This window comes from Siniperca chuatsi, linkage group LG14 (genome assembly GCF_020085105.1).
Source record: "Siniperca chuatsi isolate FFG_IHB_CAS linkage group LG14, ASM2008510v1, whole genome shotgun sequence".
Lineage (NCBI taxonomy): Eukaryota > Metazoa > Chordata > Actinopteri > Centrarchiformes > Sinipercidae > Siniperca > Siniperca chuatsi.
The window spans coordinates 21,254,694-21,282,263 of NC_058055.1; the positions used below are offsets into that span (position 1 = coordinate 21,254,694).

General features: G+C 38.8%; 1 protein-coding gene across 9 annotated transcripts; it reads right to left on the minus strand.

Annotated features, from left to right (window-relative positions):
- Positions 1–1,322: 1,322 nt before the first annotated feature.
- LOC122888605 (core histone macro-H2A.1) lies at positions 1,323–25,720 on the minus strand. Of its 9 annotated transcripts, none has more exons than XM_044223247.1 (9): positions 25,328–25,687; positions 21,275–21,475; positions 20,752–20,858; positions 20,287–20,478; positions 19,189–19,293; positions 15,563–15,662; positions 10,980–11,069; positions 5,278–5,452; positions 1,323–2,895 (listed from the first exon to the last, which is right to left on the minus strand). In XM_044223247.1, the coding sequence occupies exons 2-9, from the start codon at positions 21,444–21,446 to the stop codon at positions 2,730–2,732; spliced, it is 1,107 nt and encodes a 368-aa protein (XP_044079182.1). In that variant the 5' UTR covers positions 21,447–21,475; positions 25,328–25,687; the 3' UTR covers positions 1,323–2,729. The 9 variants fall into 9 exon arrangements, 8 of the variants coding, with proteins under 8 accessions (XP_044079182.1, XP_044079184.1, XP_044079181.1 ...); XM_044223249.1 differs by lacking the exon at positions 15,563–15,662 and adding an exon at positions 13,719–13,809 and having other exon boundaries at positions 25,328–25,679; XM_044223246.1 differs by having other exon boundaries at positions 19,189–19,296; positions 25,328–25,678.
- Between the last annotated feature and the right edge of the window lie 1,850 nt (positions 25,721–27,570).

The following is a 27,570-nucleotide window of genomic DNA, read 5'->3' on the forward strand; positions in this document are numbered from 1 at the left end:
CAAAAAAATGCTAATGTTGCTCCATGTCTGCTGGATGAGTAAGTAGGTAACATTGTTTGCTAACTTGAAGTGATAATATATAAAATAAAATCAGTTGTTGCAGGATTAAAGTTAGGGAAAGATGGTCTTTACGTTGCATGTTGGTCAACATCTGTTGTTTTTAAACTTGCTTTTAAATAAGTTGGACTTGACTATGTTTAAAAGAAGCCAACACTGACGTTATTCGCATGACCACAAGAGCCCACTCAGGAAAATATAAATAAGACACACAAGTTTTTTTTCCTTCTTCTGCAGTTCACAAATACGCAGGAAACACAATGTACCTATGTACCAGGTACATAGGTACATCACACGTTTAACATGTTGTGCACTTGATAGTGCGCCTGACTTCCACTGTCAAACACTAACATTTCAAAATTGGCGTGTTGCTTAGGTTGGTTCACGTCTGCAGAAAACTAGTTGAAAGTTGTGGATGAAAGTGAAAACTTGTGCTGACAAAGCTCTACCGCCAGATTTTTGTTCAAACCGCTGAATTTTTTGATGTAGAGATGTCTATCTTTGCTGTTTCATTGTTGTCTGAGGTCTTGCTTCCATCATTTATTTTTTATAATAATAAGATGTGCTGAGATAGCTGGAGTTTACATGTTTGCTTTCTTGTGTTTCACTTTGTGCTGTTGAAAATTGGATCAGCTGTGGGCAGGTTGTATGCAAAACAGATTACAGGCTGGAAGATGGTTGGTATCAGAAATGCCATTGGTGGGGAAGTTAAAGTTGAGAAACAACGGCATACTCATCCCAAAAAATAGTTTAAAACGTACATTCATCTTGTTTAAGCCTCTCTGCTCCATGCTCAACTTTAAACAATCCTAAAATTGTGACCCTAAAATGTATCAGCTCACCAGAATGTCCTCACTGATAACCTTCCTCTTTTCTCATTGTGAGACAATTTGGCCCCCATAAGTTCAGTACAGAAACACACACATACTTTTAGAGCTGGAGGTTGAGCTGGGGATCCTGAGGCTTTGAATGTGGCTTTCAGTCAAATCAAATAAATGTAGCATGTCATCCTTCTGCCATTTGTTCTGCAACACTTTGAATTATGCTCACTTTAATACAGTGGAGATGGATTTATTATTACATTCAAGACACACACACACACACACACACTTGTTTCCATGGGGGACAATAAAGTTTTCTCTTGCAATTAAACTTCACACTCTGACACTTTTTTTTTTTAATTTGACGAGGCCCACAGTTCCTGGCAGCATCCTCAAGGTCGGCATGACACACAAAATGATCTCATAATTTCAAGAGGAAAAAAATTTTGTTTTTAAAGGTATTTTATTACCGGAGTGTGTACAGACCTTTTGTAGAATCATCAATTGTAGCAATTCTTTAGAAAGCATTTTACTTTTTTTTTTCATAAGAAAGTTAGGCTTTTGAAAAGTCCAAATGCAGCAGAGCAGTCGGGTTCCTTAGATATATACGTCCATCAGTCCCAATTCAAATCCAACTCAAATCGACCAGCGTCTGTGTGAAGAGGCCTGCTGCTGCACAGAAAATGGCTGATGAAAAATCCAATTCTTGATTACAGGGAGCCATCTAGTGGCTGCTGAATGAAAGAGCGAACCAAAAGCAACAGCAGAGAGCCTCTATTTCCAGCAAAAATTAGTACATTTGTTTTATGGCTTAACAAAGACAAAACACACACAAAAAAACCTATCTCTCACTATTTTTTTCTTTCAAAATCACCTGTGCCTTTCAGAATCAGTGTGAAAATTAAAATAGAAAATAAAAATCTATGTTAGAGTCCAATATTTTACTATAACATTTCACAAATACTCCATCTATATAAACACTGATAGGAACACACAATATAAACCATTCGTGCCCTGCAAAAACCTCCAATGTCCAATGCTACCATTTTATGTCATAAATTGATTTATTTTTACTGTAAATGACGACCAACAGGTGTTCAGTTTACAATATAAACTCATGATGCTAGCACATAATATACGGGGCATTTGCATGACTATCAACTTATTTTTTTCCAACTGATTACATTTTTGGGGAAATCCAAGGTCTCTGCAGCACACAAGGAAACCAATGTTTTGCAACACACAACACAAAAACTCATTCCGTAATTCTGTTATATTAGTCTCCTGAAGACCAAAGTAGAACAAACTTTTCTTTATGCTTTACCTTTTCATTATACAGTACTATTAACAACTGAGATGTTCCAAAACGTAGAATTGATACCAAAAAATACACTGAATCAAGTGTCTTTTGTTTTTGAGATCAAAAGAAAGAATAGCTGTTTTTACTGCCATTACATGCATTAACCCGTATTCAGCGGACTTCTCTGGAAGCCTGGTAATTGAGGTGTAGCTATCTCTCATAACATCTTTTACCGTATATACCATGAAAATTAAATCTTAAAGTGAGTCTTTTCACTTTTTGAATCTGTTTTGTGTGGCACTGTTTTGAATTAAAAGTCCGCAGAATGAACAGTGCACTTTTACATTTAAACGCCAGAGGTGACAAGTAAATAAGAAATTAAAAACAATATAGGAAAAATACAAACATAATGCAAAAACAAGTTCCCGGCCCATAGAAAGATTCTTCTTTTCTTCATATTAAACAAATCACTAGTAAACACCTTCCTATTTCCTTGCAGGAAAAAACTGAGTGGGGAAAAAGGGACAAGGAGGCGAATACTCCAAACTCTTTTAGCTTGCCTCCAGCTTGGCCATTTCCTGCACGTAGATCCCGATGCTCTCGCTGTCAAACAGCACAAAGTAGACGGTCTTGATGGTGGAAGACATGGTGGCCACAAAGTAGCTGGAGATGGCCTTAAGGATCAGCTGGGCCGCCGTTTGCTTCGGGAAACCATTCCTGACAGAGAAGAACACACACACACATTTAGGTTCATGTGGTCAAACGCTGGAGAGACTTGTCATTTTTTATTTACTTGACCATGACTCTGGCATTCATTATATTAGAGGTCAGAATACATACAAACATATAGATTTTTACTGATAGTATTATACATAGTTTGAATTTGGAGGACAAGCTAGGTGTGAAGAAAATTCTTGTAAGCTGGTCAACTCTGATGATGAAGAAGGTTTCTGGAGACTCAGGATGCCTTACACAGCAATGTTTAATGAGACTTGGCTGAGGAGAAAATGACATCAGCAGTACCAGGTGAAACCCAGTGCAGTGCCAAAACCAAGTCTGAATATTTCTTCCTGGTCCACAATATTTATCCCTTAATAGCACTATAGAGTCTAACGTGTTCTCCCAACAAGGTTATGCTTTTCTAGCCTCAATATGTGAATTCTAATGCTTACTTAAGTCACCTTGGAATTAGGAGGTCACATGTATTACATTTTAAGGGGAGATTCATGTCTGTTACATCTAAGTCTGAGACAGAGAATGCAATCTACTGTCCTTGAGGGTCTAAGCAACAGATCTTCCTTTCCTATCTACACAGCTGTCGTTATGGGTCTACTGCAGGAGACAGCAAAATGAACTCGTGCTAGAGACACAGAGGTCTTTCACTTCTACATTTGCAAGTGACCCAAAGCGTGAAATGTGTATGACCTGTACCCCACCTGACACCCACATTAGGGCCCTCTAAGGAAAAATCCTTCACACTAGGTTAACTTGGATCATTTAAAATGAGCATGAGTGTGAGACTTCTTGATAGTATGAGGATTCACTCATGTAAAATTGGTAAAATTGTAAATGGTGAAATTTAAAATACTCAAAGAACCTCCAACTGACTTCTTCTTTACCCCTTTCAGCCCAGGCTCATTTTTTAAGTTGATCGTTTTTCATAAATTCTCAAAACCTATGCCCAAGTTTTTCAGGGGTGTGAAAACTTTAAAACATCACTCTAAAGTTGTTTGTTTGAGTCTGAACCTGACTTCGACTGACTCCCTATCAGTTCAGTGGTTCCCAACCTGTGGGTCCAGACCCAACAAGGGTCCGCAAGATAAATCTGAGGTCACTAAATGAATAAGAAGATGGGAAATAAGAAAAGAAGACAAAGAGTTTACAGCCAATGCTAGCAGCTCTGTGAGGCTGTACTTAGAAACAGCGGTGCTTTGAGCTAAATGCTAACATCAGCATGCTAACATGCTCACAATGACAATGCTAATATGCTGATGTTGAGCAGGTTTAATGTTTACCATGTCCACCATCTTAGTTTAGTGTGTTAGCATGCTAACTTTTGCTAATTAGCACTAAACACAAAGGCTGATGAGAATTTCATTAGTTTTGCAGGTGTTTTGTTAAAAAACAAAGTATAAAAATTTTGACCTGATGGGGGCGCTAGATGAAAAGTCAGGATCACCAAAGTTATTAAAATTCATCCTGAGGGATCCTGAATATCTGTACAAAAGTATCCAATACTTGTCTAAACATTTCACTAAAAAACACAAATGTCAACCTCATGGTGGCGCTAGAGGAAATGTCTGAGGATCACCAAAGTCAGTAAGATCCATCCTCTGTGGACCATGAATATCTGTACAAAGTTTCATAGCAATCCATTCAACAGTTGTTGAGATATTTCAGTCTGGACCACAGTGGTGGACCCACCAACCCTAGCGCAATGCAACTTTTCTCTAAATCATTGCCTTTTTTTTGCAAAATCCTGAAGAGTTATACCTTCTTAGGCCTCTTAAAATATTTAAATGAAACAAACTGAGAAGGGAACATCACTCTTTGGTTGAACTGCTGCAACTCACACACATACAGTATTAAACCTGTGATGAGGGTTCACAAGTAGACGTTGCTTTGTTTTAAAGGGTCACGAGCCAAAAAGGTTGGGAACCACTCCATGTGCTGCTTTCACAATTTCTTCTTCTTCTTACTGTTGTTCCAATACATGGCATGATTGTGTAAATCTTTCCAGATCAAAGTGGAAGTGTTTACCGCCGTTGCCAGGAAACCATGTCAACTCCGTTTTGACTTACACTGAGAAAATTGAGAAAAATGTATGAGCGGGCAGAGACACGAGTAAAATTTTTTTTTTTTATATATAAAATACCCTCAAGTTGACATATGGTACACTGGTGATCTGTAGGATGTGTAGCAAGCTTGTTGTTCATGAGGAGACACTGCATACTGTCAGGTAGGATAAGATAATATTATATTTTCTTACAGCATCTTGCTTTTATAAGCATCAGGAAAGTCAGGAAAAATACCTCAAAATATCGGATTGCATGATGCATTGTTTGTCAGGTGTGTTTCTTTCCGTGTGTGTTTTCTTACCTCCCGCTACCAATGGAGGGGAAAGCCACAGACTTGAGTTTCTTCTCGTCGGCCAGAGCCAGGCAGTTCTTCACTGTCTTGTCCAGCAACTCCTCGCACTTGTCAGAGCCCCAGCCTGGACTGTTACAGTGGATGACATACTTGGCAGGCAGGCCGAAGCCGGCGGTCAACACAGCTGAGGGATGGAGAGAAGAGAGGATGAAGAACGGTTAAGAATGTGTGCAGGGAAGAGGAGAGGAAATAAAGATAGGAACAAAGTAGAGAAGGAGAAGGAGCAAAATGAAAACATACTTCAGGTAGAAAAGTTTGGTAAGAAGTGATATAAGTACTGCATTTCCACTTGCATTACAGAAAGACTAAGTGGAAAAAAAATGTGTTTCTGTTCCTTGTTCGCACATTCCTATAATAATCAGAATACTTTTAGGACCTATCATGAATCAAATATGGGCTGCGATGAATGATTAATTTTAATAATAATTGAATAGTTTCAGCCCTAAATTAAATTAGAACAGCCATCAAATTGCCACTGTCACTAAGCTAGAACATTTTAAATATTCTAAAACATCACTTAAAAAAGACAAGAAACTGGATGACATTCATCTGTGAGGCCAAAAACTGACAGAGAACATTGAAAACATAATGACACAAAATGAAAGAAGTGTCTGTCATCATCCACAGCGGCCACCTGCATTACTTAGTGTTCAAAACCTTAAACATACTTTTTCTGAGACAAATTGTTACTGTGCTACAGCATCATATTTTGCAAAATCTGTGCTAGTTTTGTTTAGTTAGACAGTGAGTGAACTTGTTCACCTCTGACATGCTGCTGGATTCATGTCCATTGTCTACAGTCAAAATCAGCTTCATTAACCAGTTTGTAAAAACCCAAAAGTTGAGTTTGGAGGCCTGAGATGCTAAAATAACACTTTGCTTTGTGGAAAATGTATGTAGCAAATCTCAAAGAGCTTAAAGTGGTTTGACCAGGGTATTACAGTGAGGTGGGCCGGAAAAATCACTTCTCCAGACAGCTGAAGGAGAAAAGAAGAGGAGAAGTGGAGGAGGAAACAGAGAGAAGAAGAGAGTTGAAACATTTAGTTTAGTCTTCCATCAAACCAGCAGCTGTAGACAGTGTAACTCAGCCAAAGCCCCTGACTCTGTGAAGTGAGAAAGCCTCCAGTCAGATTTTATTAGCCCACAGCAAATGTGTGACTGGACTGGAGTCAAAGCTGAGGACGAGCTGATTTCCAGATGGCCCGCAGAGAGGATGGAGAGACTTCACACAGCAGAGCGAGAGCCAGTCACACTGCATGTGTGATCTGGTCGTGAGGTAAAGTGTATGGATGATGATGATGATGATGATGATTACGGGTTTCATGACTGCCTGCAAAGTTCAACTTGTTTTATGGTTTGGGAAGGAGGAACAGTGCGTGGTGGTGTTGCACATCTGGAGATCACCTGTCAATCAAAGTTTGCAGACAGCACTGCAACATTTCTGTTGATGTAGATTGAGTTTCTGTGGGTGGCATTCTTTTTTGTCAATTGGGCTTTCCTACTGAAGACGTAAATCTTTGAAAACAGTTCACAAAATATAGCTTAATTTTCCAAAAAGGCATAGTAATTTCCTAAAATAGCTGGGCACTGTAGTTTTTAGCCAACGTTACTCAAACAGGAGGAAATAGTACATTTGTTGGGGACTATTTTCAGAGGATGAATACACATTAGGTGCTCTAGTGAGTATAGCCCGACCAATACTGGACTTCTGAGGCTGACACCGATATCAATATTTGAAATATTCGTTTAAAAAAAATGTTTAATATCGAATCACGATACATCGACTGATAGTCATTTTATTACATAAACACATAACACAAGGACATATTTTTGAGAGGCATCCATTAAATGTGTTAAATAAGAGATGATGTTGATGATATGTACTGAGAAGGACATTTTCATAAGAAAAATAAGCTTGTTACTGCTCTCTGTTGGACCAGCCCCATGTACCTGCCCGGTTAATTTATCAGTCTAGTTCTACTAGTGAGTATTTACAGCAGCAAGAAAGTGTACGTGCGATTGACTCAAAAGAAACTACAGTGTGTATTCATGGTAATGAAGGAACACTCATCAGTGCAACAGTGCAAGTGTTGATGTGTTTTTGCACAACAATGAAGCTCTATGTCACAGAGGAATAAGATATATTAGGCTTTGGATACATAGACACAATACTTGCTAGTAGGATCAATTAATTGTTGGTTTTGGTCTTTGTGATTTGTTGACAATAAGAAAAACATAGATTATCACCAGGTGTATGTTTTAACAACAGCAAATGTAAAAGCTTTTATGAACTGACTTTGGGGTGAATCATGATTCAGTTCTATCAATCAGCAAAGGAGTTGCAAAAAGAAGAAAAACATTTCTGGACTATTCTGCAAAGTTTTGTTTACTTCACCTAATACCCACCTCAACGCCTTCACTACATGTTTATCACAATAATGCAGTCCTCTACCATCAGAAGAGCAAAACACACATCAAGCCCAAAGTCCTTAATAAATTTGCTTGCAAAGCGACAAGTAAACAAACTTGGCAGGCAGGTTAACAGACCTAGAAATCACACCCGCATTTATAACAGCAAAATTTAAGAATAATAATCACTGTGTACAGGATTCGTTCACAGAGGCAAAGTATATTGCACTGAGCTTTCATGTTAAGCTCAACTTTGGTGAACTTTGGCACACAAATTTGCACCACTGATCAATTCCAAACCATACTGACAGTGCTGACCTATGAAGGATCACAGAGACCAAAATGAAGGAAGCAATTACCATGTATTAGCTGTGTCGCATCATTCATCGTTATACAACAATGTGCTGCCTAATGGAAAGCAACACCAGTAGAGCTTTCATCTTCATATCCATTTTGCCACCAATAAAACTAGCCACAAGCGACAGTAGCCACCGCTAACCGCTAACAACCTGCAAGTAATCACAACGTCACCAAGCTTCCAGCTCCACCGATTTCACTAGGACTGCAACAAACGATTATTTTCATTATTGATTCATCGGATGATTATTATTTCTCGATTAATCATTTGGTCTATAAATTGCCAAAAAAACAAAACTGTGAAAAATGTCCGTTAAAGTTACCTAAAGCCCAAGCTGATGTCATCAAATTGCCGGTTTGTTCAACCAATAGTCCAGAATCCAAAGATATTGAATTTACTCTCACAGAACAGCAGCAAATCCTCATAAAGCTGGAGCTGGGGAATGTTTGGGGCTTTTGCTTTAAAAATAACATTACATTATTTGGTTGGTCTGCCTACACATAGTTTATAGAATATTTGTAACATTTCAGCAGCTTATTGAGATTCAACAATTCAACTGTTTCACAAATAAAGGTTTAAACCATCTCGGTTAGGGTATGTTCATGAATTGTCACATATACTTTACTGATTATCTGTTAAACATCTACAGACAACAGCGAAACACTTGAAATGTTACAAATACTCTATAACCTATCTGCAGGTGGACTATCCAAGTGTTACCCATTATTTTAATTACAATGCTTGAATTACTATGGGAGCGTTTCATTTTGCCTACCAGGCTAAAGCCACTGATTACAGGTGGTAAAATCACAGCAAAATAACACTGAGTGCTGCTCTTTAACTTATTTAGCTCCCATTGTCATCTAACATTTATCATAATTTTTATTTAATCTTTGCAGCAGATCACTCTTATGAATGAACAATGAATGCATTTCAAAATAAAATTAAACTTAAGTTCTACCTGTTTTTGGAATATTAAACAATTATTCTTCAGATTCTGCCAGAATAGATTGGTGAATATCTGGTACCTGCATGGCCTCGAAGTTGGGAAGTTTGCTCGCAAAATCCAGATGAGCAAATACTTTTTTCCAAGTATTTTAAATATCCTGAAGAACTTGTTTGATGGCTGCTCTGAACCAGGTCTGGTCAGGATGACCGTTTGGCTGATCCAGATCCCCAGAATCCCTGACAGGCTCTGCTGGCTCTGTGTTCAGTCACCTGGTAATCTATTTATGAGCTCCACACAGAGACTGGGATTATGATGCTGAGCTAACTTGGCTGACTGTGAGAGAGAGCAGTGGTGACGGTGGGGAGTGTTTGCAAAAGTGAGTGTGAGTGATGAATAATGAGAGAGACAGATGGAGAAAGAATAAGAGAGGGACAGAAAGAGAAAGTGGAGACAAATGGACTGAAAAATAAAATTATCTGTAAGGGCTCAAACAATATGGCTCTCTGAAGATTGGTGCCTGTTGTTTTAGACTAAAGTCGCCAAGAATAGATATTATGTGCCAATACTAAATGTCTTTGATCATTTTCATGACAAAAATATCCAAGTATTCACTGTTTCTCTAAAAAGTTCAATGATAAAAGAAACTCTGGCAACATTTAGCCTTCAAGAGAAGAATGAATTAGTCCAATATGTGTGTGTGTGTGTGTGTGTGTGTGTGTGTGTGTGTGTCTAATCCTTGCTGCAGTGTCCTGACATCATTTAAATGTGGAAGCAAAGGCCAAAAGGACCAAGCCCTGTTTAGCTTGGTGTGTGTGTGTGTGTGTGTGTGTGTGTGTGTGTGTGTGTGTGTGTGTGTGTGTGTGTGTGTGTGTGTGTGTGTGTGTGTGTGTGTGAAGAGAGCTTTTCGGGACACAGTGACATAGGAGCTGGGTGGTGCTTGAGTAGATCAATATGCACTTTGTAACCCCTTCAGTAGTTACATTGGAAGAAAGTCATGAATCAAGTGTTGGTGAGGCAGAGTGCAAAAAAACAAAAAAAACAAAAACAAATGAGAGGCGGCAAACAAATGCAAAACAGAATGATAACAGAAGAAGAGATGATTGGTCTTTGTGGTGTGAGCTGGGGTTTACATTCACACTTGTTATGTTTTTCTCAAGTGGATATGGAAGTTTAATAGTTTCAGCTAAGCGAGGGCGTCTTCGTGCAAAATGGCAGAAAGTGTCTGAACACAAAATGGTCGAGGTTGCTTCTAAGCTTGTTATGAAACTAAAACTATAGTATAAAAATATATAGCTGAAGCAGAGTTTCAATGAGTCTACAATGTCTTGTCATTTTTCACCTTTTAAAATCAAATTCAAGAAAACACTAACCATTAGCTCTGGAACTGCTGCTCTGTCACGTGGTCAAGTGATTCATCAAACCAGCTCATAATCATCACCACATTTTAGCTGTTACTATACAGGATGAAAGGCAAAGTCATACCACTTAGAAAGTCTTACCCACGCCCCATCCTTTGTTTTTCTGAGAGTTTTATGAGAGTTTTCCTTGCTTCACCAATTAAAAAATAATAATCTTACTGCTGCAGCTGTTTTGCTACATGAACAAGTTCACAATCAGTACAGATCTGTACCTGTCAATATGTCCAAAACATACTGGGGGTCACAAACCTGTCTACTGCCTTTCATTTAAATAATGAGCACAACACGTAATGTCAGAGAGATTCATTTTGGAAAATACTTATGCCTATTGTTGCATTGGCTAACTGACTTTATCAATTTAATAATAAGAGTCCAAACGTGAACTTGGCAAAACCTTCAGGCTCGTCTGGCAGAAATGACAAACAGCTTTTTCTTTTTTTAAATCTCTTTAGCATCCACAAGGTAAGCAGCAGGTACTGTTAGGCAAATCCTGATATTATCTGCTTTGCACACTTACCGCCAGCCACCTCCAGGGGGCCGTTTTTCTTCTTCAGCTCCTGCAGCGCGTCAATGAACTCCTTCCCTCCCTTCTTTTCCAGAGCAGAGCCTGTAAGTGGAAGAGATGATTGGAGTGATCACTCCTTGTATACTGCTCACAGCAGACAAGACAGCAGGAAAGAGGGGAGGTGATGTCATGCATACAGACAGATAGGCAAGCAGGCAGACATGGAGACAGACAGACAGGTAGGTAGGCAGGCAGACAACAATGCTGTCAATCTTTTCACCTGGCTTCTCTCTGAGTCTCTGAGCTCACACCTCTCATGCAGCATACTGAGTCTCTGTTACTAAGTGCAAAGTTTCAAAGCTGCCATTTTCCAAATGACTCATTCTGAGTCAGTTAAACTAATGTATTAAAGCCCCAGTCCCTAATTACTTCCCTCTGCCATACTGGCTTATTTGCAGTGGACTGAGGGTATTTTATTTCACTCACAAATTAGAGAGTGAAGAGTTTGTGTATAAAGGAAAAAAAGGCTAGCAACATGTTATAGATGAAAATGTAAAAGCTCTCTTTACCTTGTTTGCACACACATTTCAAGTAAAACAGTCCTGGGAGTAATCTAAAATCAACACTGAAGAGGAGGAAGATACATCTACAGGTTATGAGACCACTGGGAAAGCAAATTCAACAGTTTCTTTCCTACTTATTTTGATGGCTAAAGGAAGTCATTCCACATCGATCACACTATTTCAGATTTACTCAAGAGCTAGAGAGAGAAGCCACAAAGGAAACCAGAGAGGAGAGAGGTGATTCAAGAGCCAGAAAAATGATTGTTCTGGCTGCAATTTCATTAAAAACAGGCATGAAAAATAGAATAAGGTTAATGTCAGCCTTTTAAAGAAAAGTTAGTGATAAAATTATTTAACAGCCAATACCAGCAAGCAGATAAAAAGTAATAATCTTTGTAGTTTAACAGCCTGTTTTATAGTCATTAATGGTTAAATAGTTAAACATTCATTCACAACTGGGTTTTCTTTCTAACCAGCTGAACTGACAGCACAGTCCAGGGGACGGAGGTTACAGGATATGAAGTGAGTCCCAGACTGCCCACATTTCAGTCAAATAGTACAAAGCAACAACAAGCAGCAGCATGGTTTCATTATTACACTGATAGAAGTATATAGTCGTGTGTGCATTACATCATGTACTCAACTGCTCTGTGTAGATCATAACTACTACTAACAGCACTTGGATATTTGATGACTATTAAGGGTAACATACTGAAGTACTGTATATATTTTCTTCAGTGGGATTAGCTGTAAAGGTGAAGCACTTTACAGCATCATCAGTGTACCACAGCAACACATGGGCCACCCATGTTAAAAGGACTAAATCCCTGCTTTTACACATTTTGCAGGCTGGCTGTAGCTTGTGCCTGTATGATGTGAAAATAAACTTACAAAGACTTGAAAGTTGCTTGTGAGAGTGAATATTTACTATAGTCCATTTAATGTTTCAGGAAAGTCAGATAAGGAGTGTGTAGTAGTTAATGCACGGGTCTGTCTCACGAAGCAGGATTAGTAAATTATCGGGCGTTCAGACTGAAAACAGCCCTGCGTTAAAACAGTGCATTGGTGATAGAGGGAACTTTCAGGTACCGGCGAGACAATGAAATACGATCCAGGAGAGCAGGTTTAAAAAGTAGATCTGTGAGTTTGAAGGCTTCTCAGACACAAAAACACTGTGCAGCAGTTTATAGTACTATGAGACAGGATTTTACAATTCTGGAAAGTTACCAGAGCAGCAATCAGTTTATCTTTTGTCATGCCAATCACAAGTAAACAGTAGAACTACTGCGTTCATGTTACAAAATAATCCACCAGTGTGCGCTTGCATGTATTTGATTGGCCAACGCAGCATCTTGCTGGTTGACGTCGGGTGGCATTGCGGCAAAAGGTTTTCTTTTGCCTGATGACCCTGCGTTTTTTTGCGTCGGCACCCCCGCTGAGCCAACGCTGCCGTCCCCGTCAAATGAATGAGGGGGGCTTCGTTTTTCCAAGCAGTGCTGTTGTCTGAAGTTCTTTCTGCTTCAGTCCATGATGTTGATTTGGGGGTTTCCAGGTTATCCAGCTAACTTCATTAATCCTGCTTTGAGAGACAGACCCCGGTTGCAAGCACTGTTTTGAACTCTTCATTTGGTGCATAAAAATGCAGGAATCTCTGATATCTGAGAAAAGTCATCTGCCAACCAACAGCTGTTTTTAATGCAGTAAGCTGCCAAAATCAAATGATCCTTTTCACAATGTCCACATTGAGTTTGTCTTCTGGGTTACGTTTATTGAAAACATAGCGTGTGACTGCAACACTCTTTGGCAACCGACTTTCAAATCTTGGAAACTGGAGTTTCCCACAAGCACTTAATTGCATACATAAAATAGTCCCTGCTTGCACATTTCAAGCCTCTGCAAGTTAATTTTCACTCATGATACAATAATAGTTCTTTCAGTCAATGTTTCACCAAATTACATAAATACTACAGTGAAGCAGTTACAGTAAGAACAGCAGGGAGTTGGGTTGTAGGTTAAAAAGGTTATCTTCAGTGCAGAGCACTGGCTAAATAACCTACAATGCAGAATAAAAACTGTGCTGCTGCTGTGATGTTTGTCCACAGACTGCAGTGCAGACTATCTGGAATATGCAGAGAGAGAGAGAGCAGACAGGCACTCGCGGTCTCTGTGGCGTGAATGGTTCCTTTACCTACTTCACCACCTGTATAGAGGGAGGAGCTGGTCGGGTGAACGACAGCGTCGCTCTCCACGATGGAAATGTCGGCTTGGACAACTTGCAACTACAGACGACAACAACGACAAACAACAGGCAAACAACATGGTGGTAAAAACACAGTGAGTGATCAGGAGCAACAAGATGGAACAAAAAGTAGGAAAAACATGATGAAAGAGAAGAACAGGAAGAAAAGAGACAGAGAAGTGAGCGCACTCCTTATTGGCTGAGGACATCACAGGAAACAAGGAAGCAACCGAGAACACGGTGGGTCACGTTATGTAATTAGGAAGCAGGACTGCACAGTTTGCCAGATTTACTTTAAAAAACAACACAGAATTACAGTAAATGAGCCTACATTTTTGTAGTTTACACTCATCAATACACAAGATTGCATGCTAGAGTGCAATTTAAAATATTAAAATGTTATTTTTGCAATTGGAAAGAAAGCGAAAACTTTTTAAATCTGTTTTCTGACTAATTGTGTCGTCCTGATTCCTTAGCCCATTAAAATGAGCAAAGAATTTTATGATCACACTCCAGGCCACCGACCTTACAGTCAGGCTGCAGTGAACAACTAACAAAGGTTCATGTCAGTTTTTCTTCTGTAAATTGGTGCCCTATTTCAGTCCAATAACTGACCTGAAATTACAGTGATTATTAAGCATTATAAAAGGTCTGGCAGCCATCTGAAAGGAGAACCTGAAATGAACCTCAACACATCTACACAATGGGAAGAGCAAGCAGGATCGCTGCTCTGAGGAGCTTTGATAAAATCCTTGAATGTCTCCACAGAAATTCATGTCTTGCTACTGGGTATTGTATTTTTTATATGATTTTCTATTGATCTGCAAGAGAAAATAAGTCTTTCTGCTCTTCATTTTAAGACAGAGAGCAGGGTCAGTTACTTGAGGTCAAAGAGGATCAAAGTTAAGATCTTCACCAGGTTTTCCCACTGCGAGCAACATCATCAACAAGTCCTTATATTTCTTTAGAGCTGTAGAAGCAGAGTATTTCTGGCACACCTACTTCCAAGGTGCATGGAGAAGGGGAAAAGTCTGAAGAGTTCAAAACTCCAGCAACACTTGTAGTATAAAGAACAACTTTATTGTCAGAATGAGTTTCGGCTTGTGGCTTTCATCAGGGTCATTTCCTGAGAGCTGAACAACCAGGACTTTTCAACAAGAACTTCTGCTGAGGAAAGTTGGCTACAGCTGAGGTTTTCCAGGTCAGCAGACATGAAAAGTATCCAAAATTTGTATTTCCTGCTACAAGAGGACGCTGATCTCCATAGATTAATAAGATTACATTTTGTTCTGCTTGTAACGAGCTAAGCACAGAAAATGTCTCCAGTAATAGAGAAAGCTCCAATAACCTGCTGATTATGAAAATGAGTCCCTCTAAGTAATAAAAAAAACAAAAAAAACAATACATGGCTAAACCAAAGAGTAGCTGAGCTTCACCTGGATTTTTGTATTATTTTTTCATCAGATCTTTAACTGCTTTTCAATAATCAAAATACACAGTGATAAATGTGTGATTTTATGAGTTGTAGTTAAGCCATACATATTTAATCAATATCTCTTCCACTGTCCAACATCTGTCCTAAATGATCATAACATCAACCAGGTTGCCCACAGTGTGAATGAACAGACCTGGTGGAAGAAGGTCCTTCTAACCAGCCCAGCGGTCTGAAACCTTATTCTTAGAGTTCTTAATTCACTGACAATTCAGTTTAGGAGAAGGTGTCAAGCTCTTGAACATTCAAGGATTTTTAATCTCAACCTCCACTAGGACCGGGTGGTGGGGGGGGGGCTCACCTAGATCATCTTTAAGTTCAAGTTCAGCATTGGTGGGGTTGATGACCCCCTCCACGTCAAAGCCAGCCAAGTTACTGACCTCGCTGTGGATAAGGTTCAGCTGCAGGGAAGGAGCGAGGTGGAGGCATGCAGAGGAAGAGGGAAAGCAAGAACGAAGAGGGGAGGAAGCAAAGCCATTAAAACCAGATTCACACCACTGCTTAATAGGGATACCTTGACTTTTTGATGATTTATAGAACTGGATATTCAACATATCTGCACTACAGCTGAAAGCACACAGTGAGTACATGCTACTTGGATTTGTGTGCAGTGACTTGTACAATTTAATGTCTAAATGTAGACTGACAACCTATGCTTCTATGTGCAGTCATATGTACAGGACTACATAAGAAACAGAAAATAATGTAACCATCTCACGGACACAAACACTGCTACAAAAGGTCGTACTGCTAACTGCTCTATCAGGTTGAAAGCCAAATATCAGCTTTAGTCAGCATTAAATCAGACCTCTGGATAAGTTTTCAAAGCAAATTGTAACAACTAAAAGAGTTCAAAAGGGAGGACAGCAGGCCTGCAGGTGCATTGATTAAGAAATGCTGAATTATTTAAAATGTCAATGGAAACAGCTCGGATAATTAGGACCACATTTGTGAAACACGGACAAATGGCCACAACCAAGAGGGATGGATACAATCAGTAGAAGGTTGAAAAATACTGTTAATTAGGTCATTTTGACTTGTCATAGCAGGAAAAGCGCACGTGTTACTAATTACATTAACGATGGCGATTACGATTATTTACACCTGTGCTTTTCCTGCTGAGACATGTCAAAATGTCTTCTGTGAAAAAGGCCTATGGCATACAACCTAATTTTACCCACCTTTGTAGCTGTGTTTGTAGTTATGATTAAGTTACTTCAGAGTGTAGAGAGTATTTCAGAGTATTTATGTCATTTTGTCTACATCTTAAATGTCTCCCTTTAGTCCTGTTGTTCCTATAGATTGTCAGTTCGTATTCTTACTATGTATTTGTTTTCAATAATAATTCCAGTATATTAATATTTATTGTACAATGTGATATTTATTTTGTTTGTTAAAGGCTAGCTGTTCCCCACAGTTTCAGTTTCAACGCCAGTTATTTTACTATGAAGGAATATTCTAAAACATAAAAGTCAAAAAGTCATGGCATCCTTCTAAATGTTAAGAATTTTCAATGCATATGCCACATCCTGTTAGTAACTTAGTCATCTGTTATACAAACACATTTCACCTCCAAGGATTTAAACTTACGACTTGATAATAAAAAAAGCCCAAATCATCCTAAAAACAAAGCAGTGAGAGTGATAGCAGTGACAACAGAGTGAAAGAGTGACTAACACTTGGGCAGGAAAAGTGCAGTTATGATAATTAAGTCTATAAAACAGAAACAGACTAGCTTCTATTCATGGGTTCATTATCTTAAATCAGTGGGAGGTTAACTGCATAAATTTTATTAATTATCATCCACTGATTTCAACAGCTGCTCTAATCTGTGGTCAACTACACAGTCGAGCAACGAGCCATTTTACTAATGAAGACAGTATAACTACTGAGTGTTTAAGATGAATTTCAAATTCATTCAATACATCTAGGAATGTGTATTAAATGACCATAACCATGTATTTTAAACTAATATTTTAGCATTTAGAAATTGGCAAAAAAAAAAAAAAAAAAAAAAAAAAAATATATATATATATATATATATATATATATATATATATATATATATATATATATATATATATATATATATATATATATATATATATATATATATATATATATATATATATATATATATATATTTATTCTGACACTACATGTTTTCCAAGGTTCCTAAAAGATCAATTAATTCATGGTGAAATCAAACAAAACAGAGGAAATCTGTTAATTGCTACAGATTAGTGAAAAGACCACAAGCAAGGAGTCTGTGTCATTATGCTTGAAAAATAAAATCTGTAGCCAAATGATACGGGCAGAATCAGAAAGTGTGCGCTACTACATTAGGTCAGGTTAATGAGTCAGTATTAAATAATTTGCTAGTATTAGCATATGCACAGTAGAGCAAAGCATGCAGTGCCATTAGCAGCAGTTAAAGTCACAACTGAACTGAAACATTGAGCTCTGGAAGTAGATTTCCCACATATATTCCTCTACGGAGGACATTTAATTTTTTGCATTCCATTTTAACAGTATAATAGAGTTTTCATGACTCAACAGATTGTAAAACAACTACAAATTACATTCCTGTTGACACCATTAGTCAATCCTTTCCTATCTGTTGTTACAGAATTGTGTTTCTTATGTTGTACTGCACTACCGACAAGCTTTAGTGAGATAAAAAAAAAAAAAAAAAAAAAAAATCACAGATGTCTAAGTGCTAAACACAGCAGACATAATATTATTTTTTTAGCACAAAGAGTGTGCACAGGAGCCAAAATCATTATAAATCAGCCAGTACTATCATTTATTATCACTGTTTAAAATTAGGGAGCAGGGAATCAGTGACACTTCTTGCATCATTCTTGAGTCATTCATTCTCTTACGCACAATGTCATTCCCCTGCCTTTTATGTTTTTCAAATTCAAACCTATTTTTATAAGCTTCTGATCTTGTGATCTTGAAACTTGAACATTAAAAAAAAAAGAAAAAAAGACAGGGCTTAGATGAGACTTTCAGGCAAATTTACTTCCATGTTTCGGTTCAATAAAAAAGGTTAAAAAGAAGTTTTTATGCTCAGCAGAACCAAAGCGAGGGGAGCTAACAGATCTGGCAGATCTGAGATACAGTAGACAAACAGTTAACACAGCATTCATTGTTGCTACTATACACTTCAAGCTTAGTGCACTGCTCTGTTGTGTGCAGTATAAGCCCTCATATGAAGTTTGGTGAATTATAGCAGACCTGTTGCGTGATGGATACTTACATTTATAGAACAAAATATCACAACTTTCTTTCTATGAGACAGACCAGATAACTAATTAAGAAAACATTATCACATCATCTTTGATTGATTTCACTTCTTAAACCTGGTTCAGTTATGACGGGTAAGTAAAGATAAAAGACTGAATAAAAACAGGTGAATATTTTAAAAGGAGGCAGATCTAACAGTTTATAGTCTTAAGTCTGCAGGAGTGCTTTTAATAAAAACCCTGCGGCTGAGCAACAAAACATATATGTTTTGTTGTTTTATAGTTGTCCTGAGCACTGATCTGATTAATCGGGTTGCTAATCAAGAATGAGAAATCAAGTTTTCTCCAAAACAGAGAAAGCATCCTCCATGACTGAAAAAGACACAAAACTGTGTTTTTCCTTTGACTTCTGAATTATTAAACATTGGCCTTGGTTCTGCCTTTGACGGCGAATTTCAGTCTGAACATCTAACACGTGTATACAGTATATATTTATGTATGTCTTCATGTATTGTAGGTTATCAAAGACATTTTTTACAAGCCTTATTTTAGCCTGGCATGAGTTAGGTATCTGTTCATCCCAAACGTCAATCATTCAATAGAGACTGTAGTTTATTATATATATATAGCTTAGGCCTGTCTGGGGTTAGTATATTTCTACAGACAGAAAACTGACCTTTTGACCCAGGAAGAGGCTCTTGGTGGAGAGCACGGTGAAGCTGTCAACTGGAGATCCCTCTGTGGTGCTGTCTGCTGACGCCGCCTTGCTCACCTCACCCTGCTTCTGTTGAGGACACAGAATACATGATGATCCCTTGGGACACTTTATTTCTCTCTACAGGAATATGGTTTTCTCTTGGCCCCCTCTTTGGGTATGCAAGAGGCCAGGGTCAGCTACAGTATCACTACTGAAGCAGTTTTACTATAACAGCATCTTGTCTCAGTGCTGTGCCGCTTCTTAGTTTAACTTTTCTCTGCCTATCAAAGATGTCAAAACATTATAATATGTTAACAATTTTACCTATAACATCCTGTATATTACAGTTTATTGTGAAGGAACCCCTGGACATACACATGCAGGCATAACAACATATCCAAAAATAAAATAAATCTAATTCTAGTCCCTATAATTTAAGCTTAACATTTTCTGGTGTTAACGCCAGTTAAAAACACATCACGAAATAGCATCAGTCCAGATCATATTTTGTTAAGTTAACATTTTTGAGTATGATGAAATACAGGCTATCAGATGTCAATATTTATGTCTTTATTCCTCATTTCTCTCTCGGCTGTCTCATGTTCTCATCGAATCACCCCACAATTTGCTTGGAAAAGGACAGATTTTGCATTTTCAATCATTTCAGTTGAGTTATTTGCTGTTGCTACCTAAGTTTGAATGGCATTGCTCTCCGTTACCCAAATGACTGAAACTACAGGACTGAATGCTCAGAAGATAAAATAGCTTGCTCCAGACATAACTGGTGGTAACACGTTTTAGTAAGACATGTCCATGTCTTTAAAAACTATTGTATTGATTTTAATTTAAACATAGCACGCTTACAAATCAATCAGTGTACCAAAACAACAACAATGCTAAGTGGTTAAACAGGTACAATTAAATGTTTCCTGTGCTCTTAAGCAGCCAAACAAATACTTAATCACAGGAGTTCAGTAATGAAACGTTCTCCACTTTCAACTTCCCACATTCAACCACAAACACATTCAGCGTTGATCACAATCACCACACCTGTGGCCTGTTCACATGAAGCAATACCTTAGCCTTCCCTCCTGCCTTTTTCCCACTCAGTTTCTTGGTTGCTGTTTTCTTGACCGGCTTGGGTTTCTTCTCGGGGGCGGGTGAGACGGGTGTTTCCAGTTTTCCCTTTGCTCCTCTCTTCTTAGCCAGCAGCTCTGGATGGATGTTGGGCAGGACTCCACCTGCTGCGATAGTCACACCTTTCAGCAACTGAGACGGGAAGACAAAGTTAAAACCTGAAGTTCACATGGTCCCACACTGCCTTGAAGGTACGAAATCAATCTAAAAACGTGTTGTATGCATTGGAAAATAGTTGACAATGATATTACATACGTTTTTTGTAAATGGGCTGCAGAATGAAAACACCACTGGTGTTGTCCTTCAAGTGGCAGATTAGATAACTTTAAAATAAACGTGACATAATATCAAGTTTACGTGTCTAAAATGTTGTTGTTGTTTTTTCAGATATGTGCAGCAGCTGACCTGGTTCAACTCCTCATCATTGGCGATGGCCAGCAGGATGTGTCGTGGTGTGACACGACCCTTCTTGTTGTCTCTGGCTGCATTACCTGCCAACTCCAAGATCTCCGCTACATGGGTTAAAAAAAAAATAATCTAATTAATTAATATACATTAGAACGGAACAAATGTCTACAACTGCACTCAAAGAGCAAGTGCGCCTCCAAATGTAACCCATCAACTTTTTTAGCAAATACCAAGTATTGTACAGCTTTGAAGTGCTTCCTCATCAGTATCCACAAACTGTCATATCTGTAAGATGATGTGAACAATTTAGTGGGAAAAGCTCCTAATTTATAGCAGTTGCCTCTTTTGGTTGCATTACCTTCTGCCTGGGTTCTGAGACGATATCACTGAATATAAAAGAATTTGTAAATATTAAGTCAATAGTAAAACATCTGTAATAAGTAGATAAGTAGTCCTTTGTATTCAAATATACATTTTTATTAATTTATCATTCTCTCCTCTCCAAAAAACTGAATCTCACCAGTAAGATACTCGAGGACAGCAGCCAGGTAGACGGGCGCTCCCACCCCAATGCGATATTTGGGCAGACCCCTCTTGATGTAGCGCAGCATGCGTCCCACAGGGAAGATGACCCCGGCCTTGGTGGACCGGGACGTCTTGGTCAACTTCTTCTTTCCTCCTCGGCTGGACATGATGCTGAGACCACTACCAGTGTGGGGCTCTGCAGGTACACGATCCATTAATAATAATAATAATAAAACTTTATTTATAGAGCACTTATCAAAACAAAGTACAAAGTGCTTCACAACAAGAAAAATAAAATAACACAGTGAATGACGAAATATAAAGAAATAAAACACATGAAATACAGAAAAGCAATAAAATAAACAGTAAAATAAACAGCCAGTTCACGTAAAATCAGGATATGCTTTCAGATAAAAATGTGTTTTGAGACGAGATTTAAACGAAGACACTGACTCAGACAATCTAATTTCTTGGGCAAGTTGTTCCAGAGCCTCGGGGCCCTGATAGCAAAAGCTCTGTCCCCTTAGTTTTCATCCTGGACTCAGGAACAGACAGGAGACCCCTGCCCGAAGATCTCAAACTACGTGAAGGTTCATAAGGGATTACAAGGTCTAAAATATAATCTGGGGCCAGGCCATGAAGAGCCTTAAAAGTAATCAACAAGATCTTAAAATCAATCCTAAAACCAACAGGGAGCCAGTGTAAAGAGGCTAAAACAGGTGTTATGTGGTCATACTTCTTGGTCCTGGTTAACAGCCTAGCAGCTGAGTTTTGTACAGTCTGCAGTCGTGTCAGAGCTTTTTGATTAAGACAAGTGAACAGGCTGTTACAATAATCGAGGCGTGAGGAGATAAAAGCATGTACAACAGTTTCTGCATCTCTAAGATTTAAAATAGATCGTATTTTTGTAATGTTTCTGAGGTGATAGAAGCATGATTGGACAAGCTTAGTGATGTTGCTCAAAACAAATTGCTATCAAACAGGGCACCAAGATTTCTTGCAACAGGCTTGATATGTTGTGACAGGTTACCAGTAGATGGCAGTATTTGTTTAGTGATGTGTTGGGGCCCAATAACAAGGATTTCAGTTTTATTTGAGTTGAGCTGAAGAAAATTTATCGACATCCAATTTTTTATGTCAGACAGGCAGTCCTGCAGAGAACTCAGCATGCTAAGGTCAGTGGGCTTGACAGGGAGGTACAACTGTGTGTCATCCGCATAACAATGAAAAGAAATACCATGTCTGCGGATTACATCACCCAAGGGAAGCATGTATAAGGAGAACAATATTGGTCCCAGAATTGAACCTTGAGGCACACCATACTTGATATGGGAAAAGGATGACTTGAAGTTATTAATGCTAACACAGAATTTCCTATTGGACAGGTAAGATGCGAACCAGTCTAGTGCAGTTCCAGATATGCCCACCCAGTGCCTCAGTCTGTCTAAAAGAATGCCATGATCAATTGTATCAAAGGCAGCACTTATGTCCAACAGCACAAGAATTGAACACATGCCTGCGTCTGCATTCATTAAAAGGTCATTAGTGACTTTGAGAAGGGCTGTCTCAGTGCTGTGGTGTTGTTGAAAGCCAGATTGGAACTTTTCAAAGGTATTATTGTTTTCACAGCAGCAAGAAGCTGCTTGGATACAAGTTTTTCGAGAATCTTGAAATAAAAGGCAATTTGGATATTGGGCGGTAGTTATCCAGGAGGGTGGGATCAAGCCCAGGTTTTTAAGACTGGCTGGACACAAGCTGTTTTAAAGAAATCAGGGACGCAGCCAGTAGACAGCGAGCTGTTAAAAATAATTTGTAAAAGGGGCGCAATACAATCCATAACTTCCAATAGAAACCTAGTTGGGATTTTGTCCAGAGGGCTGGAGGATACTCTCATGAGAGACATGATGTCTGCGAGTTCGGGCAGAGTAACAGCAGAAAAATTGCTCAAAGAATCCCTGAGCGGGTGATCCACATCTAAAAAGGCAGGATTGGGGGTGATATCAGATCTTATTAACTCCACCTTACCAGCAAAGTGCAAAAGAAACTTTTCACAATCAGCATCACGCTCAGCAGGGGCACAAGGAGAGGCAGGGTTAACTAACTGATCCACAGTCTTAAACAGGAATCTGGGGTTGTGCTGATGGGCAGAGATAAGTGCAGAGAAATGGCATGTTCTTGCATCCTTCACCATCCTATTAACAGACCTGAATATGACTGATTTTCTTTATGAATAAAATATTATATGAACAGTAATACATTACTGAGTACACCAAGTGGGAATTCTTTCTTAAATATGTCTTGGCCAGATGTGAAAACATACACTCATCTTACTGGTTGAAATCACAAACTGAGGCTACAACAGTAGAAATCTTTCCCAAACTGGAAAGCTGCAGATTTGCCCAATATGCCCATATGAAATCTCAGTGTTAAGTTAGGACACTTCTCCCATTTGAAAGTGATGAATCAAAATAAGAGAGTGAAATAAATAAACTGTCTGCAACAAGCTGTGTGTTCTAAGAAAAAAAAAACATCTTACCAGTTTCCACTCATCACTCCTCTTACTGAGGCTGGCTAGTTTAATTCTGGCACTGAAAACATACTAAATTGTGCTTTCATAATGTCTTTCTTTGCTGAATAAAAAAAAAACAAAAAAACAGAGGTTATATTCTTGTCAGTTTGACATTAATGGATGGAATCTGTTTTCTAAATACTTTTACAACAAACTAAATGCAATTCCTGAAAAAAGTACCAATACATGTTTAAAAAATCTTTAGTTTTGGAAGGTTTTGACCCGTTAAAATTGATAAAAACAAAAGCTGATACAATCCCAAATAGGTTTTACATCCCAACTCCCAGCCCTAAACCCTTAATACATATAATAATAAAAATTATTATTGTTATTATGCATTCTGGGCCAAGCCCATTAATTGCCCCCTTTCAAAACCTCCAGCAGTTAGTTCTCTGCTGTCATCCCCTCATTTACTACAAATCCCCTGGATGCATCTATAAGCATGTCAGTTTCAAAGTTTCAAATTTTAACTCACCAGACTTTAGTATTTTATATATTTATATGAATTACCCAAGATCCAAATTAGGCTTTTTGTGTGTTTTGTTTAGATAACTCTCAGGCCAAAGAGCAGTTTAAATGTCACACTAGCTGTAGGAAGACATGGATTATCATAAAAGCTATGCTGCTGTCTGGACACTGCTGCAAACGGTTATTTCAGTAAGAAGATATGCTATTAGCATCCTGACATCCTGGGAATGGCCAATTATTTAATATAAATTTGCATGTGGCTATGATTTTTTTTTTAGGTTAAACTCTAATTAAAAAACTCTAATATCCTAAGCCAATCCAAGATAAGAGCTAGATAATTTCATGACATGTAAAAATGATTGTGATTGAAGTCTTTTTTTTTTTATTGTACCAGATGCAGACACCAATTAGCTGATAATCAATTAGCCCCACCAAAGGCCAGGCTGTTTCCTAAAACCTGCTGTAATGCGAGGATTTCACACGATATCATATCAAACACAACGTTAACCGTGGCAATTACAGCCTTATTGACCAGCAGATAGCAGATACAACATCTGCGGTATTTCTCAGCTCCGGTCAGGTGTAGGTAGGTGTGTTTAACCGCCACACTGGACATTTCTTTCTGCTGGCCACTGACAAGACAACATTTTCCGTATGCCAACAGCCCGCCGGATGTCTCGCACAGGTAATTTATTTAATCCACACACTGGGCGACTCAAATAATGGCTAACATCGTCTGTCAGACGAGCTGAGGACATTTTCCCGTTCAGGTCAGCGAGCTTTCGCGTGGAAATAACCCCGGCAGAGCGGCGACAGCTGCCCGCTCCTCCTTCCCTCCCCTCCCCGCCTGTCAGCTCCAGCAGCACGGTGTCCGCTCTCGGCCTCCATGCCAGAAAAGCACGAAATGCCAACGTTAACGGCTCAGTTAGGTGAGCGGAGACCGGCTCGGCTGACGAGAAGCGATCATACTCGACCTGACACGACGGTGAGCAAGCCTGTTGGATTACTTACAAAACAGGGCACGGCGAAAAATGTCTCCGGTTCTCCGGTAACAAGCCTGGGCAGCGTCCTCGACTCCCACAATCCACAGCGAGTTGAAATATCGGAGCGAGCCAGCGCTGCCCGAGGAGCGATTAAACTGCTGGAGAGCAGAGAGCAAACCTGCTGAATCTGAATCTGCCCGAGATGATCTTTAACCCTTTACACCTTTTCTATGTGCAAGAAAACACGTGGTTTGACCTGAAATGCTGACTGTTTCCCGAGCAGATCGACGCTAAGTCTCACATTTAAGCGAATTCCTGCTGTCGCATTTATAAATAGCGTGTTTTCTGTGGGCTACATTAAACTCTTTGACCAGGGGTGTCTTTCACTAATTCTGGGCACCTTGTAAAAAAAATATATATATATTCCCCTGCCCCCACCCCCGAACAAATCCCCATTACTACATTTTACAACATAAGAATCAGCTTTATTGACAAAGTAAGTGTAACATGTAAGGAATTTGACTCTGGTTTTAAGTTGATCTCAATGTACTTACACACAGTTTAGTTGAGAACAATTTACAGGAAGATGGAAACAGACATACAGTTAAAAACAAGGACAGCAAAGCTAAACAAAGACAGGTAAAAAAGTAAACTCAACAATTATGCACATACAAGTAGTAGTATACGGTCTGCAATGACAATGCTATAATGTTTACCTTCATCATCTTAGTTTAGCATGCTAGCATTTGCTAATTAGCACTAAATGTCATTAGTTTTGCAAGTATTTAGGCTTAAACCACATTTTTGGACAAATTGCAATTTTCACCTGATGGTGGCGCTAGAGGAAAAGTCAGGATCACCAAAGTGATTACAATTCATCCTGAGGGGGGCATGAATATCTCCCAAATTTGATGAAAATCCATCCAATAGTTGTCAAGAAGTTTCAATAAAAGCCAAAAATGTCAACCTGCAGAAGGCGCTAGAAGAAAAGTCAGAGGATCACTAAAGTCATTGGGATTCATCCTCTGAGCACCATGCATATCTGTACAAAAGTTTATGGAAATACATTTAATAACTGATCAGATATTTCAGTCTGGACCAAAATGGTGGACATTGACATCCCTAGAGCCATGCGTAAATCTTTTTTTCCTCCACACTCCACCGTATAGTTAATAATAATATTGTGGATTTTAGCCTTAATATAACATAAATGATATAAACAGGAGGCAAATTAGATACCACAAATGTGCAGCAGAGATAAAAGGCCTAAGTACAGGACCTTCCTTGGATACCTGCTACAATTAGCCTGTCACAACACAACAACACAGCTGTAGCCTATAATAAAAACGTAATGGGCTATGTGGGAGAGAAAACACTTGCTGTAGGAATGATGAAATAAAATGCAAGTAAAACATAGAACCAAATCCAAATGTATGTTACAAGACAGCTCAAGCTAAATTTGTGCAGCCCCTATCATGAAACAAGTAACCTTTGAATCCTGACCAACGCACACCCCCATGATACACATACACCTATACAGGTAGAGCAGTGTTCACCACAGTGTCGCAGGGTAGTTTGGTCATTGTGGAGATAGTCTGAGCTTCTGTCTGTTTTCGATTTAATCATTCTACAGAGAGCAAAGGTTAAGACCGTCATTGGTCCACTTTGTTTGGGAGGGGTGGGATGGGATTTAATTTGATTAGTGTGACTTGTGATTGAACTGTATCTCACCTGGGTAAAACTTTTCAGTTTGACCTGTCAGACCCGTACCTGGTCCTGCTGTTTGCACTATGCAGGCATTGGCCTCTCTCTTGGTCAGGGCATCTGCAAGGTCTTCTTCTACTATTTTCTACTTAGTGACATGTGGCAACTAATATTGAGATGTGTTACCGCCACCTACTGGGCTGGAGTGTGGACCACAGTTAGTTACCTCTTAATCAAAGTAAATAAATCAGTTCATTTAAAAAACATACTCTATTTATCAGACCAAGTTTCTTCCAAGTAATCAAATACATTAACTCCATATATACTCCTTAACTCCTTATATACATTCTCAAACTAATTTCTTCAAATCAACACTTCTGAGTTGCCCCTTTAGTACATCTCTTTCTGCAGAGTATTTTTGGCACTGACATACTACGTGTTCTACTGACTCCTCTGTTTGCCAAGAGTCACATGATGGATGCTTGGAAAAGCACAGGTGTTACTAACAACACTAACAATGTCTATGTGTATTCAAGTGTCCCAGTAAGCCTCAACTTCATGATCACA

Coding starts and splice junctions, on each gene's coding strand:
- LOC122888605 (XM_044223246.1), bottom strand. CDS start 21,446: ATGTCCAGCCGAGGAGGAAAGAAGAAGTTGACCAAGACGTCCCGGTCC. Junction 19,297..20,286: donor AGGCAGGAGGGAAGGCTAAG/GTATTGCTTCAT, acceptor TGTCCTCAACAG/AAGCAGGGTGAGGTGAGCAA. Junction 5,453..10,979: donor CCCCCTGGAGGTGGCTGGCG/GTAAGTGTGCAA, acceptor TCCATCCCTCAG/CTGTGTTGACCGCCGGCTTC.